The 17,193-nt window shown below is 44.7% G+C and overlaps 1 protein-coding gene across 11 annotated transcripts in view; it reads right to left on the reverse strand.

Moving 5' to 3' along the window:
• Window positions 1-17,193, reverse strand: part of PACC1 (proton activated chloride channel 1) — a 46,914-nt gene that overhangs the window by 16,131 nt on the left and 13,590 nt on the right. For 6 of the 11 annotated variants that reach the window (XM_039529423.1, XM_039529426.1, XM_039529420.1 and 3 more), the window contains 4 exons: window positions 11,877-11,976; window positions 8,071-8,286; window positions 5,680-5,834; window positions 2,667-2,809 (listed from right to left, as the gene is read on the reverse strand). In XM_039529423.1, the coding sequence (XP_039385357.1) occupies window positions 2,667-2,809; window positions 5,680-5,834; window positions 8,071-8,286; window positions 11,877-11,934 (572 nt within the window). In that variant the 5' untranslated portion in view covers window positions 11,935-11,976. Of the gene's footprint in view, window positions 1-2,666; window positions 2,810-5,679; window positions 5,835-8,070; window positions 8,287-10,736; window positions 11,116-11,876; window positions 11,977-17,193 lie in introns of those variants that run through there. The other 5 variants (XM_039529430.1, XM_039529429.1, XM_039529432.1 and 2 more) reach the window with 3 other exon arrangements.

Consider the following 17,193-nt stretch of genomic DNA (forward strand, 5'->3'; position numbering starts at 1 on the left):
CCCGCTTGCCTTACTGCTGCAAATGGACACACAAGTCTCTTCGGAGTCACATTCTGCAACCAGGGGCAGGGGAGGCACAATGGGTCATTGGTGGTAAGATGGAGAGTGAAGCGAGCCCACTCCACAGTCACCCGGCAGTGACGGCTCCTGTCGTGTGGGGCTGGGCCTGGCTCTCCACTCCATCCATGGCACGATGGTGCATGGGATCACAGTGCCATCCAGGTTTGGCTCAGCCACTCCCCATCATGATGGAGGGGTGACCGGACCAAATTTGAGTGAGTGGCCACACAACCCCCTGCACCATGTTGCAACCGTTGGAGTAGGGAGCTGGAACCAGCCCCACAGGACAGGAGCCACCGCTGCCAAGGGAGCACAGTGCAGGCTTGCTCACCAGCCGCATGTGAAAAGGCCCCCCATACACCCGAAGGCTGCAGAGGGGGCATTCACCCCCTATGAGCTCTGTCACTGCATCAACCCAATTACATGTGGATCCAATTTAAACCATTCGATTTCTCTACCTTTGCAGCTCTGGTGCCTTCCAGTGCTGAGGGCCAGGTGGGTCAGCAGGCAGCTTCTTTAGGTGTGGCGCAACTTGCCCCTTTCCCATTGGTTCAGCAATTATGTCATCTCTGATCTGCTTAATTATGGCAAGCCCGGGGGCCAGGGTTCCCTCAAACACAATTCCCAGCTACTGTGCCTCTAAGCTGTCTGACATACTGTGCCATTACGTAAACAGTGCTTAAATCCTGCAGTGCACTGGGGCTCTTTGTAATGTTCATTTTTAAGCAGTTCCAACCTACTCACTTGGACACATACCGACCCTTGCAGAGCTTGAATATGGCACAAAAGGGGCAGGCATCTGGACGTGCCAGTATTCAGACTTTGTACGCTGTCAGCAAGAGACTGACTGGCTGGCTGACTCTATATGGTAGAAACAACGAGGAGTCCGGTGGCACCTTAAAGACTAACAGACTTATTTGGGCATAAGCTTTCGTAGGTAAAAAAACCCACTTCTTCAGATGCATCTTTAAGGTGCTACTGGATTCCTCGTTGTTTTTGTGGATACAGACTAACACGGCTACCCGTCAGCAACATATAGTACATAAAAACTAGAAAAAGAAAGCAGATTGTAAAATATATGATTCATACTAAGCTACAGAACTGTTTTCTTCTACTGAAATAGCAATAGTACATTTGAAATACCTGGACATTGATACTTTCTGGGATGTTCTAGCACTGAGTAAGATTACAGAAGATCAGTACTTATTATGAAAGCCAATGTTTTCCCTTAACCATTGAAAAATGCTTTGTGGAAAATTTTTCAGAAAAATCAATTATTTGTTACCAAAAAGCACCTGCAATTTAAGCCTGTTGAAGCATCTGTTCTATGTTTGTGCTGGCTGCTGTCCAATCAGGCCCCAACCTGTCTGAGGCCTCTAGATGCTACAGAAATACAAATGTTGAGGATGATAATACTAAAAATATTATTCTCCCCTCCCCGCCTCGGAGGACTTTCTGTCCCCATAATCCATATGAACTATGCTGTGGTGTGTGTTTTTTCTGGCACTGCTCTCTTTTCTCGTACCACGTGTGTGAATATTACTGTTTTCCCAATGTAGGACCTGATTTAAAGCCTATTGAAATCAATAGAAAGGCAGACTCCCATTGACTTCAGTGGGCTTTGGGTCAGGGCCAGAGAGAGCAGCAGAACCAAGTAATTGTAATTAAATGCAAAGACTGAATAACAGTGCCCTCCCCCTCCCCCACCCCGGCGCAGGTAAGGGAGGCTCAATAAAAGGGTGAGGTTTTCAAAATGTTCAGTGTTGGATTAATTCTGCTCCCACTGCAGTCAATGGGGATATGGCTACACTGCAACTGGAAGAGAGCCTGGCAGGTCTCACGCTAGTGCACTAAAAATAGCTAAGTAGATGTTGCAGCTCAGGCTGGAGCTTAGGCTCTCAAGCTGGGGGGGGGAGAGGGGGTCTTCTGAGCCCAAGCCACATCATCAAAGCAATGTCCATACTGCTATTTTTAGTGCGCCAGCGTGAGCCCCACAAGCACAAGCCCGGCTTGCTCCCAGCCGCAGTGCAGAGATACTGTGGGAGTTTTACCATTCACTCCAATGGAAGCAGAGTTTGTCGGATGCTGAGTGCTTTTGAAACTCCCACCCGAACAGGTTAATCATTTTGTAGAGCCTTACACGAGGGTCCGGAGTAACTATGTTTAAGCTTTCAGATAAAACATCACTGATTCTTTTTAATCATTGATTTTAAAAACCCCTAACAGAAATAAAAACAGAAAAATAATCACTCTTTAAAATGTATTTCCTGCCTGTATTTCACTTCCAGGTCATCCATAGCAGCAGCACAGACTGCACCAAAGATACTGAATGGCCAAAAGGCAAGTGATGAGTGGTGGCAGCATTGATCAGAGGTGATTTTTGCCAATGAAAACCATTTCCACAGCTCAAAATTCTTCAGTCACCAACATTCATGGCTAGAAACCAATTTTTCCAAGGCATGAGAGTGCCCCAAGCTAGCCCAAACACACACTTAAAATCAGTAAAAACAGCAGTGGAAAACAAGAAGCCCTACTTTCATTCTACTAATAACAATATGCATCTTACAGTATATTTGCTAGGCCACACCCTTTATTCCTGTGCATACCTGTTGAGGAACTCCTGGAAAGAAGAGAACAGAAGATAGTTTATTGCACTGAAATCCTGGTCTGTTTCATTTAAATGGAACTGCAGAAACACCAGTTCCCTTTTCTTCACATCTCGAGGTCCTTGGACAATCAAAGCATGTTTCTATAAGCACAGAGAAAGAGAGAGAGTTATTGATAGAACTATGAAAAAAGTAAAAGAATCCTCATTTCCTGTCACTAATGTATGGCAGAAACCTAGTATACATGGGGATTTTCATGCCTGGGGTAAGTACACAGCAATTAAGTTGTCCAGTGAGAATGATTTTTCAGCTCTTGGAACCTGAAGAGTGATCCTGGCTAGTCTAGAAGTATGTCTACACTTCAAGCTGGAAGGAGCAGGGCAGGGAGGGGTGAGTGTAAGTTCCCTCTAAACTGTGTGGCCGCGCAGCTGCCTATTAAGCCCCACACAGGGATGCCTCTCCCCCAGCATGGACTTATAGACTCATAGACATTAAGGTCAGAAGGGACCATTATGATCATCTAGTCTAACCTCCTGCACAATGCAGGCCACAGAATCTCGCCACAGTGGGGAGAGGCGCCCCTCCCCGCTGGCCCCAACATGGACCTGCTCTGCCTGGACTTGCCACGGCCGAGGGAAAGGAGCCCCTACCTCGACCTGGCCTGGCCCAGCCCTGCCGGAGCTGCCAGGGAAAGAAGTCCTTCCCTAGGCCCACCAGAGCTGCTGGGAGAGGAGACTCTCCCTTGGCCAGACCAGGTCCACCAGAGCTGCCGCCGCCAGGGACAGGCACTTCTCCCCCGGCCCCAGCTGCTGCGGCGAGAGAGGGCTGGGGGGGAGTCATCTCTCCCCACTGCAGTCCTGGGGCAGCCTGCACCCCACAACCCCTCATCCCCAGCCCCACCACACTGCAACCCTCTGCCCCAGCCCTGAGCCCCCTTCCACACTCTGAACCTCTCAGCCCCACCCCCACCACATGAATTTTGTTATGTGCACCAATATGGAGGTGTCACATATCACCTCCATATTGGTGCACATACCAAAATCCATTCCGCACATGGATGGGAAAAATTAGAGGGAACACTGGTATGAGTCCCAGTTCAAGGAGCTATACCCATGTCAGCTCTCCCAAAATAATACCCTAAAAATACAGTGCGGCCCCAGCAGCACGAGTGGCAGAGGGGCCAGCCTCCCCGGCACATTCCCACCCAAGGCTCAAAAATGTGGACATATCCTAGGTGGAGGCCCACTGGAAGAGCAGTGTTCCATAAAATACTCTAGTAAAAGTCCATGACATTGCAGTAAGATTATTGTAAGGTGAGAGGGTACAATCTAGTGGATTGTGAGTCCAGGAACTCTGGTTTGTCACCTGGGACAACATTTAGCCTCTACACCTCAGTTTCTCCATCAGTAAAAGAAGTGCTAACTAATTAACACTTGTAAAATGCTCTGAGATTTGGATGAAAGGTGCTATGTAACTATGATACTGTTCTGTGCCATTGCTACAGACTACTCATGTATGTTACAAAGGCCAGTACCTTGTCAGGGCCCAATCATACATTCTTTATGGAATCACACCTCCTATTGACTCCAACCTGCCTTGAAGTCACTGGGAGTTGCATGTGCACAAGGTATGCAAGATTGGATCCCAAAAGCCTCTTCCAGCAGCCCCTGGATGACTTGAGAGCCTACCTGAGGAGAAGATGGGGATTCCCTGCAAAACAGAATGTCACTCATCTAGCCCAAACATCTCAAATGAACATAATTCTAAGATCCAACACTGACGATAGACAAACCTTGACTGACAGGCTTTGAAAAGTGATGTCAGGGAGCAGAACCCCACTTTAAGCAGAGAAAACATACTATTGTACATGAAGTTGCATACCAGACTTCATGTTCAATACAGATCCCTGATCCTGCAATTTGTTGCCCGCAGGAGAAGTCCCGCTGACTCCAATGGGACTCTCCGCACAGGCAGAGAGGTCTGACAGTGTGGAGTCAAGCGCAAGATCAGAGCGTACAAGAGCACCAAGATTCTTAAAAGGTATCTAATACATGCAGCACAAAATACAGGATTTTAGCAGACTGACAAAGGCAGAGAGAGAGAGAGAGAGAGAGAGAGAGAGAAACACATTACAATTGAACCTAACAGCCTTTGCTCTGAAATAAATATCAACACAAAGAAGAGGGGTGGGGGGCAGCTCCCCAGAAAGAAGTGGACAGACCATGGGAAAAGCAAAGAAGAGGAAAAAATGGTTGGCATGAAGGGGTGTTTACACAGACAGCTTTAAAAAGAGTAAATTAAACATGAACAAACATTTTAAACTCAACCAACTGGCATATTTCAACCTGTTTTTATTTAAAAATTTATCTAAATACGATCAAAAATTGCTCTTGCAAATGCAGCAAATAAAGGTGGACTACAACTCGATTCCTTTTTACGTGAGCATCACCACTATGGGTTCACTTGATATTCAGTGCGTCTTCCTAATTCTAATCAGTTTAGTTGGGTGCCAAATTCACATGAAGATTCCAGCAAGTTTGGTAAAAATGATATTACAATATATGTATGTACAGCCACACATGGAATATGTAAAAAGGGAATCTAAGGACCTGTCCTGCTCCAACTGAAAGTCCATGGAAAAACTTCTGCCTTCAGCCAAAGCAGGATTCAACAAATTGAACATATCTTGCAATCTAAAGTTGCATGTCAGTTTTGATTTTTATAGGAAATGAACCAAAAGTTGCACTGTCAAAAATATCTATTCCGTTCCATTCTATTCAGATTCTTATGACACACATATCACTCAGCTATCTGAGCATCCACAATAAAATAACCAACTGATCTCTGTCACATTTCTAAAAATAAGGACTGATTGTTCAAAAAATGTTAAGAAAAAAGAAAGCAAGTATTTCACAGCAGTTCCTGCAGAACATATATTGCTACTTTGGAATGCTGAAGTGCACAAAACAACCCCATCCGCTGAACTCTGTTCCTTTGTCTTTTTAATTATTACCATGGTTTGATTAGTAAAAGGATCTGTGTAGTTGATTCTCTGAGTGGTGCACTCAATTTCTCCTGGCTGACCTGGGTTTATCAGAGGCGGAATGTGATCATAGTAATGATGCTTGCAGCTAAGCAGCTGAGCCTTGCCTGGGTAAAGTGCAATACCTGTTTCAGGGGAAAAAAGTTGGAAGAAATGTAAATGAGAGTTGATTTCTTGCCCAAGTGGACTGTCATTTTAAGATTTAATCCTGCAAGGTGCTGAGCTCCCAGATCCAACAAAGCATTCCAAGTTAACATGTGCTTAACTCTGCTGGACCAGGGCTAGAGTGCTCAGCACCTTGCAGGATTAAGCCCTGAGCAGCAGGATAAAAAAAAAACAAGAAAACAAAACCCTTGCCTGTTTCTCTTTCAGGGCCTGAGCCAAAGCCCACCGAAGTCAGCGGGAATCTTTCCATTAACATCAGAAGGTGCTGGATCAGGCCCTAAAACCCCAATCCAGAAAAGCACTTAAACATGTGAATAGGCCTTTGGAAGTCAATGGGAGTCCTCAAATACTTAAAGTATTAACTGTTTTACTGGATCAAGCCCTTAAACCATACTGTATAAATGCATATTGGGAATATACAACAGAAGTAATGTACTGTCCATGGACTCTCTAAAGTCACTGGCTGACAAAATAAAAGCAAAAAGATGTTCCTTCCTATGGCATCAAATAGACATTCTAATTACTAAATACTATATCAAGCTAAATCAAAGGTATCAAACGTGTCAACAAATTATCCTCTCTCATCACTTTTGTTATCAGGTTGGCAGGCTATTTTTTTCACCCATGCTGCAACTAATATATTTAGCATAAAGTACAACAATGCTCAAGTCCAATGGTGGGTATAAAAACTTCATGTTTTTCTTTCCGGCTTCCCTCTCATGAAAACCAGCAAAGCTCTTAGGCCACATTTAGTCTAGGAAACACAGATTTGCTTGAAGCTAATATAAATCAACTACTATAAATAAATAAAATGCTACATGTGATAAATGACCATAAGATTTATAAACCTACACCAATTACTGAAATAACCTGTCTGTCCTCACATAAGAAGTCAAAAAGAGTAGTAGAGAGCATCTAAAATACATTTTGCAGATCTCCAGTGTTCCATGCTTGGAAGAAAAAATCTGGTCAGTTTTTTTAAAAGTTCAAAGTAATTTCAGGTCCTACAACTGCCTCTGGGCTCCCTGCCAATTTTTGTGGTTTTACAATCAGATTTTTTTTTTTATTTTTTTAAATGTCTTTCTCCCCTGTCGCTGTGTGAAAGACTCACACAAACAATAGGGGAAACAGACAAAGGCCCTGACCTTACAATCAGATCCATGTCAGTAGACACCTGAGCTTGTGAATGCAGCTCTCCACAAAGGTCTGACTGCAGAATTGAGGCCTAACTGACTACAGAGGAAATAATTAAATTAACTATACACAGAATGCTGTCAAATGCACACAGTATAGCTGCAAAACCCCCAAATATTTTCTCTCTAATCTTTCAACAATAGTGATGGGAGGGATTACTCCTAACAAGAGTAGGTGGTAACATTTTCAGACAGAAGTGTGATTTTTAAGTGACTGTGTCCCTTTGAGAAAGCCGCTGCTAATGCTGATTTGAACTGTATGCTCTACCACACTGTGAATATTAAGTGGTTAAATTTTTTATATATACACACACACAATACTACTCCAAAACATTTTAATAAAAGTAATAGTCACCAAATAACTGCCATATGATGCTCTGATGTTGTGTTGTGATATTGATACGGTGGAGCTGTTTCACTGTCACTGCCTACTGATGCAATGCCAGTGCAAAAGCAGACTATCACAGTATGATGATTTTGTGGCTGCCTATAAAATCCTTTTAATGTAAAAGCTCTGCCTTCTTTTGACCACCATTATTTCCTTGATACTTCGAGGGGCAGGGATCCTAGCAGTCAGCCGTGCTGCTTTGGCTAGGTTAAGTAGCTTAAGGAGCACTCCTGTGGTCAATGCTCTTCTCACTCCCAAGAGATCAAGATGAGCCCATTCAAGTCTGTGGACTGCAAAAAAGCCTCATATGAGCTCCTGAAGAGCTGCATGAGCCTCTAAAGCTAGTATTAACATTATATATGTTCAGATTCAGCAAATCTGTCTCATAATAACCGAGAAAAGGTTCCATGCATTGACGTCACCACCACCATGGGTTAAACAAAAAAAGAAGCAAAGCCCAAAGCATTTTTTGCATCATTTGGACCCACATGGAGAGTAAATGGCACCAGCACTTGTTACATGAAAACACTGTCAGGAACGCATGCAAAGATTTGAATGACATCTTGAGATATAATTGGACTTCACCACTACGATGATTTGTATCCAGAGACTTACCAGGTGCATCGTACAAGGGCACCTCCTTGTAAGAGACAGACATCACTGGGTGTTTGAGCTTTTCCCTGAAGTCAGTGATAGTTTGGTAGACAAGGAACACAGCTACAGCCATAAGCAGCAGATAAATGAAGAGGAGAATTACTGAAAAGACATTCTTTAGGCAGGTCTTGCTGAAACGCACAGAAGGGCTACTGGTACCCGATTCACTATCTAGGACTGAACAAAATATGGGATTAAAATTTGTACGTGTATTTACTTACAGTCTTCCACACTGAATCATGCAGAGCATTAATTTCAAGATGAACCATTTGAAATGAGAGGGAACAGGCTTAGTTTAATTTAAAATACAAGAACAAATAAATGTTTTTTGACAATCAAACAGTCGGCTGTTACTTCCCATGAACATGATGAGGCGTAATCAGTAAGGAGAGGGTTCTGCCTTTGTTTTACCTCCTGCATTACAGACTGTGCCTAGGGACACAATAGGCATAAGAAAACCACATTTAAAAGAGGCCAGTTCAGCTGAAAAATTCAGAGTTGAGAGTGAAAAGTCCCCTGATGGAGCCTTTTTTTCCACAGCATAAAAGACTCATGTCTCCCAAGTCTGAACCAATTAATCCTGACCAAATTTAATCTATGCATCAACACAGAGGCTTTGAGCACTGTAGTGCTCTTATGTAGCTAGCTAACTGCAGCGTGCATGCCTGCGGTTACTAGGTGTCCAGTTTTTGACCAGAACACCCATTCAAAAAGGGACCCTGGCGGCTCTGGTCAGTACTGCTGACCAGGCTGTTAAAAGTCCAGTTGGCGGCGCAGCGGGGCTAAGGCAGGCGTCCTGCCTGCCGTGGCTCCATGCGGCTCCTGGAAGCAGTGATATGTCCCCCCTCCGGCTCCCACATGTAGGGGCAGAAAGGGGGTTCCGCACGTTGCCCCCGCCCCAAGCGCTGGTTCCACAACTCCCATTGGCTGGGAACTGTGGCCAATGGGAGCCACAGGAGTGGCACCTGCGGACGGGGCAGTGCACAGAGCTGCCGGAGGGGGGACATGCTGCTTCTTCTGGGAGCTGCTTGAAGTAAGTGCCGCCTGGAGCCTGCACCCCTGCCCCAATCCCCCTCCTGCCCTCCGAAAGCCTTGGTCCAGCCCGGAGCCTCATCCCATACCCTGAACCCCTCATTTATGCCCCCCCCAATCCAGAGCCCTCACTCCCCTCCCATTCCCCAACCTCCTGCCTCAGCCCGGAGCCCCCTCCCATACTCTGAACCCCTCGGCTCCACCCCCGCCACAGCCGGAGCACCCTCCTACACCCCAAACCCCTCATACCCACCCGAGTCTGCACTCCCAGCTTGAGCCCTCACACCACCTCCTGCACCCCAATCCACCTCCTGCACCCCAACCCCCTCAGCCCCACCCCACAGCCCCCTCCTGCACCCCAAATCCTTCATCCCTGGCTCCACCCCAGCTGGAGCTCTCACCTCCTCCCGCATCCCAACCCCTGAGCCAGCCCGGTGAAAATGAGAGAGTGAGTGTGGTGAGAGTGAGCGATGGGGGAGGGGTGTGTGGAATGAGCAGGGGCAGGACCTCAGAGATGGGGTGGGGCAAGGGTGTTCGGTTTTATGCGAGTAGAAAGTTGGCAACCCTATGCGTGCACCAGGTTAGAAGTGAGTCAATTATATGTTATTCTTACATTTTTAAAGACTAAAGTCTAACACCTAACTCCGTATGCATATTATATAAAGTTGCACATGAGAAGGATTCCAGTTAACTCTAGAAAAAAAATCTCTCTCAAACACTTTCATTATCGTTATCAACAGGATGGGTAATACTGTCCAAAGTCCTTTAATCAGCTTCCCTTGGTATGTGTACACACCCCCGCCCACGACTTGCCTGCACAACTTTTAAGAACCAATACTTGAATTACACACAAGGAGGTGTAACTATGTGCGCTATATAGTTGCACACACAAATGGGTGTTATAAATGGCACATGCAAGAAGTGGTGGCTGTATTTTGACAATTTGGTCTTTTACACGAGGGGGCCATATACAAAAAAAATCAGCCTTTATCATGCCACAGTATGCCCTATCCTTCAAATGTAAGAGCATGCTGAGGTGTTTGTTCCTTTCCATAGCAAATACTGACCCTTTAAAAGCTCCCAATGAACATGTGCCTAGTCAAATAATGTGATTCCACTGTCACACAGGCCATTCCCACAAAGTTACTGCCAGGAGAGGACAGCCTAAAGAAGTAGGGCCTTATCTACACAAGAATATTGCACCAATTAAACTTACGTTGTTTTTTAAACAAGTGCAAAAGCGAGTATGGACAGTTAGTTTACACCTATCCTTAATCAACTTAATCTAAATTGCAATAAACCTGATTTAAACCAAAATGCACATCCATGCAGTATTTACTGTGCTGTAACTTAGGCCTTGTCTACCCTACACAGTTTCGACAAAACAAGGGAGGTGTACACATTACAAAGCTACTTTTGGCGGCAAAACTCTTGCTGTTTTGCCAACAAAATAAAACCACCTCGACAAGAGGCATGGAGCTTTTCGCTGAAAAGTTAAAGCAACAAAGCATCAGCGGTGATGCTGCCGTTCATTATGTCACCATAACTGGCCTCCCCCAGTATCCCACAGTTCCCACTGAGAGTGCTCTACTCACTGTTTTGAACTTGGTTGCTCTGCATCTAGCTATGCAGGCAGGAACCGCTCCCCTTTCAAAGCTCTGGGAAGCTTTGACATTCCTCAGCGTGCAGAGCTCACAGAGCGGCTGAGGATGCTCTCCCAGCAGCTGAGGAGGCTGTGGGAGAACTTGGAGGGAATCACAGAACCATTCATGTGGAATCCTGCTCTCCTCAACACGAGGAACAGGGCAGCAGGCAGAGCAGGCTGCTGGGGGGCGGAGGGGAGAGAGCCGAGGCTGATGTGAGAGGGGGTGTCTCCCTCCTCCTGCCTCAGGGTTGGTTGTTCAGGCTGCTGTCTGAACTTAGAGAGCATGCCGACACACTCTCCACCAACACATACTGTTTCTGTCTCTCCCACAACACACACACACACTCTCTCTCTCTCTCTCCCGCCCACCCCCATCCTCCCCTCTCCACTTCAGTTGAAAAGCAGCTGCCAATGTATAGGATGCCCCTGGAACCATGGGATTGAGAAACCTTCATCACGTGACACTGCACCTGCCCCATGAGGCATTGCAAACCCTTTCCAAAGCGCACTGCAGCCAATTGCACAGTGGGATAAGTACCCACTGTGCACTGCTCTCTGTGTAGATGCAAGAGCTGCTATTGTGGATGCGCTCTACCGACACAAGACGCATAGTGTGGACATGCAACAGCAGTTTAATTAAAGCGGCAGAACTTTTGTCGACAAAACTCTGTAGTGTAGACAGGGCCTAAATTGGTTTAAAATCACACCTTCTGTTTAACCAGTGCAACTTGCTTAGGTAGACAATGCCTATGCTGCAAAGCTGCAATACACTAACTCCCTGGAATTGCACATTCAAATCCCAGCAGGGTCAGCTCGACACTTCACCCTTCTGAGGCAGAGAAGCATTTCCTTTCAAATGGATTTTGCTGGATTTTCTTTGGCTTGGTTCTAACTTCAGGTTAATATCTGTAGCAGAGGAGACACAGTGATGTGGTCTCATGGGTAAGGAACTCTTCAGCTTCCCTTTGGCACAGTACTTCATTCCTGACAATGAGCCATTTATTATTTCAACTGCTCCCCAAAAGGCCATTCAAAACAAGCAGTTTTTATTAGGCACTTGATAGAGGACTTCTGGATCAGCAGCTCTCACCTGGTAAAATAGCGGAGCTGGTATCCTCCTGATCGTCATCCATTTCCCCCTCCTCCATTGGCTCTGGATGCTCAGCTACGTGCTCCACTTCCTCACTCAGCTGAGGAAATACATTCCATTTTCAAATCTACTTTGACATGATTATTTGTTTGCATTATAACAGTGCAGTGGGATTCAACTGAGATCGGAGCCCCATTGTGCTAGGTGCTGCACAAATACACAGGAAAAGAGCTTACAATATAAAGAGACCAGACCTGAGGATGGGAGAAAGGAAATATCTCCATTTCTGAGAGATTAAATTACTTGCCCAAGGCAACAACGGAAGTGTGAGAGCCTGAAATTGAACCCAGATTTTTCAAGTCCCAGTCCAGCACACCACCACCCTTTAAAAAACTGCACTTTTCAACGGCATCTTCAGCCCACTTGAACCCTCAAAATTAAGATAGTGTCTCATGATCTCAACATGTTCTTGAGTGGAGAAGGTCCATGTTTCAGCATATATATTATTACAAATCACAATCTATGCCACAGGACAAAGCATTGGCACACTGCAATCAGAAGGGAATGCAAGACATTTTATTGTTTTTAACAGATATTAGTGCAAGTTACTCCAGAGCGCAGCCCAAACCACCTCAGCAGATGCATCATTAAAATGAACAGTCAAAAAGTCCACAAGTCGCTGCTCTTTATTTTTCAGCTCAGTGCAGCGGCTTTGCAAAGAACTAATAGCGATCACACAATGTGTTGTTCCGACTCAGAGCCCAAACTGCCAGGAAATTTTGGTCAATGTCGTAAGCTTGTCACATGAGATAGGCATCAATATATACCTTAAAGCATCTAGACAAAGAACTGGGGAACACATGGAATGCAAACAATGAAACCTTGGTTTTCCTTTTATTTAAGAAAAAAGTCCTTCCATCATCTTTTCTCCAGGTGTCCCCCATGGAAGCTGAAGGGCTAAGGATCCTTCCTTTGCACCAACTTTTGCCTCTCTCATTTTAAAATATTTTTTTTTTATTTTAAACATTGTAATAAAATATACTAATTGATCATTTTCACTTTATAGCCATTTTTATTCCAGATCTCAAATATTATTCATTTTACAGATGCAAAATCTTCTTGGGCAAAGAGCCTGATTCTTCACTTTCTTCTTGCAACTTTGTGTAGTCACTCACACCTGCACAAAGTGAGCGCAAAATGTTACCGCTGTTTCACACACACTTTGCACAGGTGTGACTGACTTCTCAGGGTGTGAGGCAGCAGAGACTCAGACCAGCAGAGAGAAAGAGGTTTTGTCAACAGATGGTTTGTTGCCCCTGTATAACTTAAGGTGTGAATTTCAACACACTAGCGAGCTTACAGCAGCACCGCTGTAACATCGCTCGTGTAGCCGCGCTATGCTGACGGGAGAGAGCTCTCCCGCTGACATAATAAAACCACCTCCACACAAAGCAGTGGGGGACTCTTATTTCAGTTTAAGAGTGGATTATTGCAGGGTAGCTTGAATAGATTAGGAACAGGTTTAGCTAAACCAAAATAAGACACTCATGCTGAAATAAGAGTGTCTGCAGAGCCTTTATTCATTCATTCATGCCCGTCACCCCAACCGGGGTATGGGCCGCCAACCACAGATCTCCAGAGTCTTCTATCCTGGGCCATTCGCTCTAGCTGGTTCCAAGTATAGCCCATTTTTTTGCTATCAACCTGAAGGTCGCGTCGCCAGGTATTTCTTGGGCGGCCTCTTTTCCGCTTGCCTTGGGGGTTCCACCGCAGTGCCTGTCTGGTGATGTTGGTTGGCTGCTTGCGTAGTGTATGTCCTATCCAGCCCCACCTTCTCCTTCTAATTTCTTCCTCTGCTGGGAGTTGACGGGTCCTCTCCAAGAGGTGGATGTTACTGATGGTGTCTGGCCAGCGGATCTGGAGAATCCTTCTGAGGCAGCTATTAATGAAGGTCTGGAGCCTTTAGCACCAGTTTAATTAAAGATTAGACTATAGGAACATTTTGTTTGCTGCAAGGTCAGGTGTGACTCTACCTGGCACAAGATTGCTGTGGACTAACTGTGTGTGCGGACCTTGCTGACTCCCATTAGTAATTCATTAATGACCTTTGATTTAGTCCTCTTTGATATGGGGCTAATCAAATGGCATTAACTAACTGTTAATACATTTCAGCTGGGTCTCCTCACAGACTACTGCAGGGTAGTCACACCGCTGCTTGCCATGGACTGATTGTTGCTGCAGACAAGCCTTGTATCAGTTTAAAAGTTGACAAGTTATACTTGTGCAACTTCCTCATGAAGAAAAGACCTAAGGGACTTATCAAAAGTCACAGACCTAGTCAGTGGCAGAATGAGAAACAGTTTCCTCAACTCCTGACTTCTAATCTTCTCTCACCATTAGACACACTTCCTCCTAATACACAGACACTTCATCTACCTATATTGTCTAGTTAGGGGGTTAAAGGCATTTGGTATTCTGGGCTCTGCCACTGCCAGACGGTGTAACTATGGACTAATTACTTAACCTCTCAAAGCCCCAGTTTAGCTGTCTGTAAAATGAGAATACTAGTCTCTACTCTATACAGGTGTTTGAAGATTTAATCAGTGTAAAATGCATTGAAATCCTGAGATGAAAGGTCCGACAAAAGCACAGAATATAATTAACACAACAGACGGTTCATTCTTTCTTTAAACCTGCAACTTGGTCACATCAGGTCTAAACACAGAAAACCAAGTGCAATGAGAGATTTCGAGTAGAGTGGAACTTGGGAAGCTGAATACTCCGCAATTGTTTCCAATTCACAACAACATGCAAATTGCAGTGAGAGAGAACTTCCATGTCAAATTAAATTCACCTATGGAAAAAATGACTGCAAGAAATTTCAGTGGAATATCAAAGTAGAAAACATATTATGATACAACATTTATTACACTCTCAGGGTAAATCTACAATGACCCTTCTTTAATATGCAGGAATGGAAGAAAGATGAAAAATCAAAACATAGAGCATTTCAATGCACTTCAGAAGCAAAATACAACATTTGGAGTTCTGCACTGGTGAGACAGTTCTATTTTTACAAGCCTCTTACACTTAAAACCATCAAAGGGCTGTCAGCCCAAAGTGTATGAAGCAGTAACCCCTGGGCCCAGATCCACAAAGGGGCTTAGGTGCCTAAGTCCCTTCGTGGATCGCACCCTTTGTAACTAGGTGAGCTGTGCTGGTGGTCTGATGCTTGTAAGGACAACTGACTTCCCTGGAAGTCCAGAAAACCCATTTGACCACAAACATGCATACAAAAGTCACTCCAAACCACTAAGAATCACATATAGCACTGGACTTCAAAAGCCTAACTCGAGCATGGGGAAAGCCATTACATCTTGGGAGCACAGCATTCAATCCAGAATGACTGTACACAACCTGACAAGACCTATTTCGTAGCCCGTCCCATCTGCATACACACTAAGCTATAGTCCACCAATAACAGGATAGCAGAAGTAGTATTACCATGCAAGTTTATTCTGGTTTCTTCAAATGTACCAGTATATGCTCAAATGAATGAAAGTTGCATTGTAACTATTCACAGATGCACATCAGTGGCAGTCACCTTCTCAGACCAACATCTTACGTGTACTGCGTATGTACCATGGACCAGCCAAATATGGTGACAGCTGCCCAACATATGATATTCCACCCCATACTTAGGTGACAGGCAAGGACATTAAGTGTGGGGTAATTCAGGACACAGGGTTCCAGCACCATGCGAGACCCAAAGCTGGAATTGATCTCAGCACCTGGTGGTGCAATGATTACAGAAATTTCATTCCCTGTCTCCAGCAGCTGGGAGAAGTGGGAGAGAATGGGCTCTGCACTTGCACACCACTTAAAAGCATGTCAAAGTTCTGTGGCAGTCTCAAGGGAGAGATAATCACTCTCGAACGAATGCAGCACTCCTAACTGTTGTCGGTGCAGACGGGAGGAAGTAGAATTACATGAGGAAACTGGCAGCCCAGGATAAAACTATAGGTGACAATTCTAGGATCTCTGTCTAAGCTAATATAACTCAGGTCATTGGTGTCGTGGAAGGAAATCACTGTTTAAGCGTGGAACCTTGCTGGAGTCAAATGAGCAAAGGAAAGCTCACATTTAGATGTTCTATGCTGCTCAGCTGAAAAGAAAAAGAAGGATAAAAGGAAAAGACACAGAGAAGACGAGAAGCCACAGTGGGTGAAATTCATCCTGGTGTGAAAGGTCAATGTAAGGGGGCTCTCTGCACTGAGCGGAGGAGGGCTGGTAGCAACCACCTAATGGGTGTCAACACTGACTTGGGAGATGGGGCAGATCAGGGGGGATACAGAACCCACGCTTCAGGGGTGGTTACAGAAATAGCAGCACCACATGCTCTTCACCCACTTCCTACCTTTATGTGAGTGAAGTGAATTTCATCCAGAGAAAACCCTGCTGGGGGGTATAAATAAAGGGAGAAATGTTCTGTTTCACTTGTTTGTGCATGAGATTATTTAAATCTTTAATGTCTTCTAGTCTAACATGAGAAATGGGAGAAGAACTGATAAATGTTGATAGGCTAAACTAGGGATTCCTACAGTGCAAGCCCAAGGACAAATGCAGCCTGCAACTTTCTAAAATGAGATAAACAGCTGTGTGGTGAAGGCAAAGGAGACCCACTGCAGGTTTTTACTGCTGATTAACTTGAACAAGACAATTTCTATGCATCTACCAAGAAAGATACAAGTACAAGCAAGTATAATATGATGCTAATATATGAGTTTGATAGGCAGACTAGGCACAGGATTACAATTGGGCCTTCAGTATCACTTTTCATGTCTGACAGGCCCTTCCTATAAAAGTGATAAAGGCACCTGTCAACTGTATGTACCTATACTTTCTACAATATTATGATTGACTGTATTTTAACTGACATTTCCTTGTTTTTAAATACAAATATATATTTGCCTGTATCAAAAAGCATCATATTTGTTTCCTATGTATTTAAATACAAGGACCCTAGGGATCAGGGCGCCATCATACAAAGCTGGTGGATGCCTTGGACAGCAAAATTATTCATGAGGCGATCTCCTTGGGTGACTGCAGGTTGGAAGGAATGGGCACTTTCCAGTTTGCAGAGGGCAACATAAAATCAATAGCCAGCCAGTTTTGCTATGGCTCTAAAATTAAAATGTGATCCAGTTGACTTTCTGTGCTTTAAGTGACTTATTAAAGCACTGAAGATCTGGATAACCAGAAGATGAATGTTTAATAGGGGGTAGTGACTGGAGCCAAGACGAATATATTGCAATTG

Source organism: Mauremys reevesii, linkage group 3 (assembly GCF_016161935.1).
Source record: "Mauremys reevesii isolate NIE-2019 linkage group 3, ASM1616193v1, whole genome shotgun sequence".
Classification (NCBI taxonomy): Eukaryota; Metazoa; Chordata; order Testudines; family Geoemydidae; genus Mauremys; species Mauremys reevesii.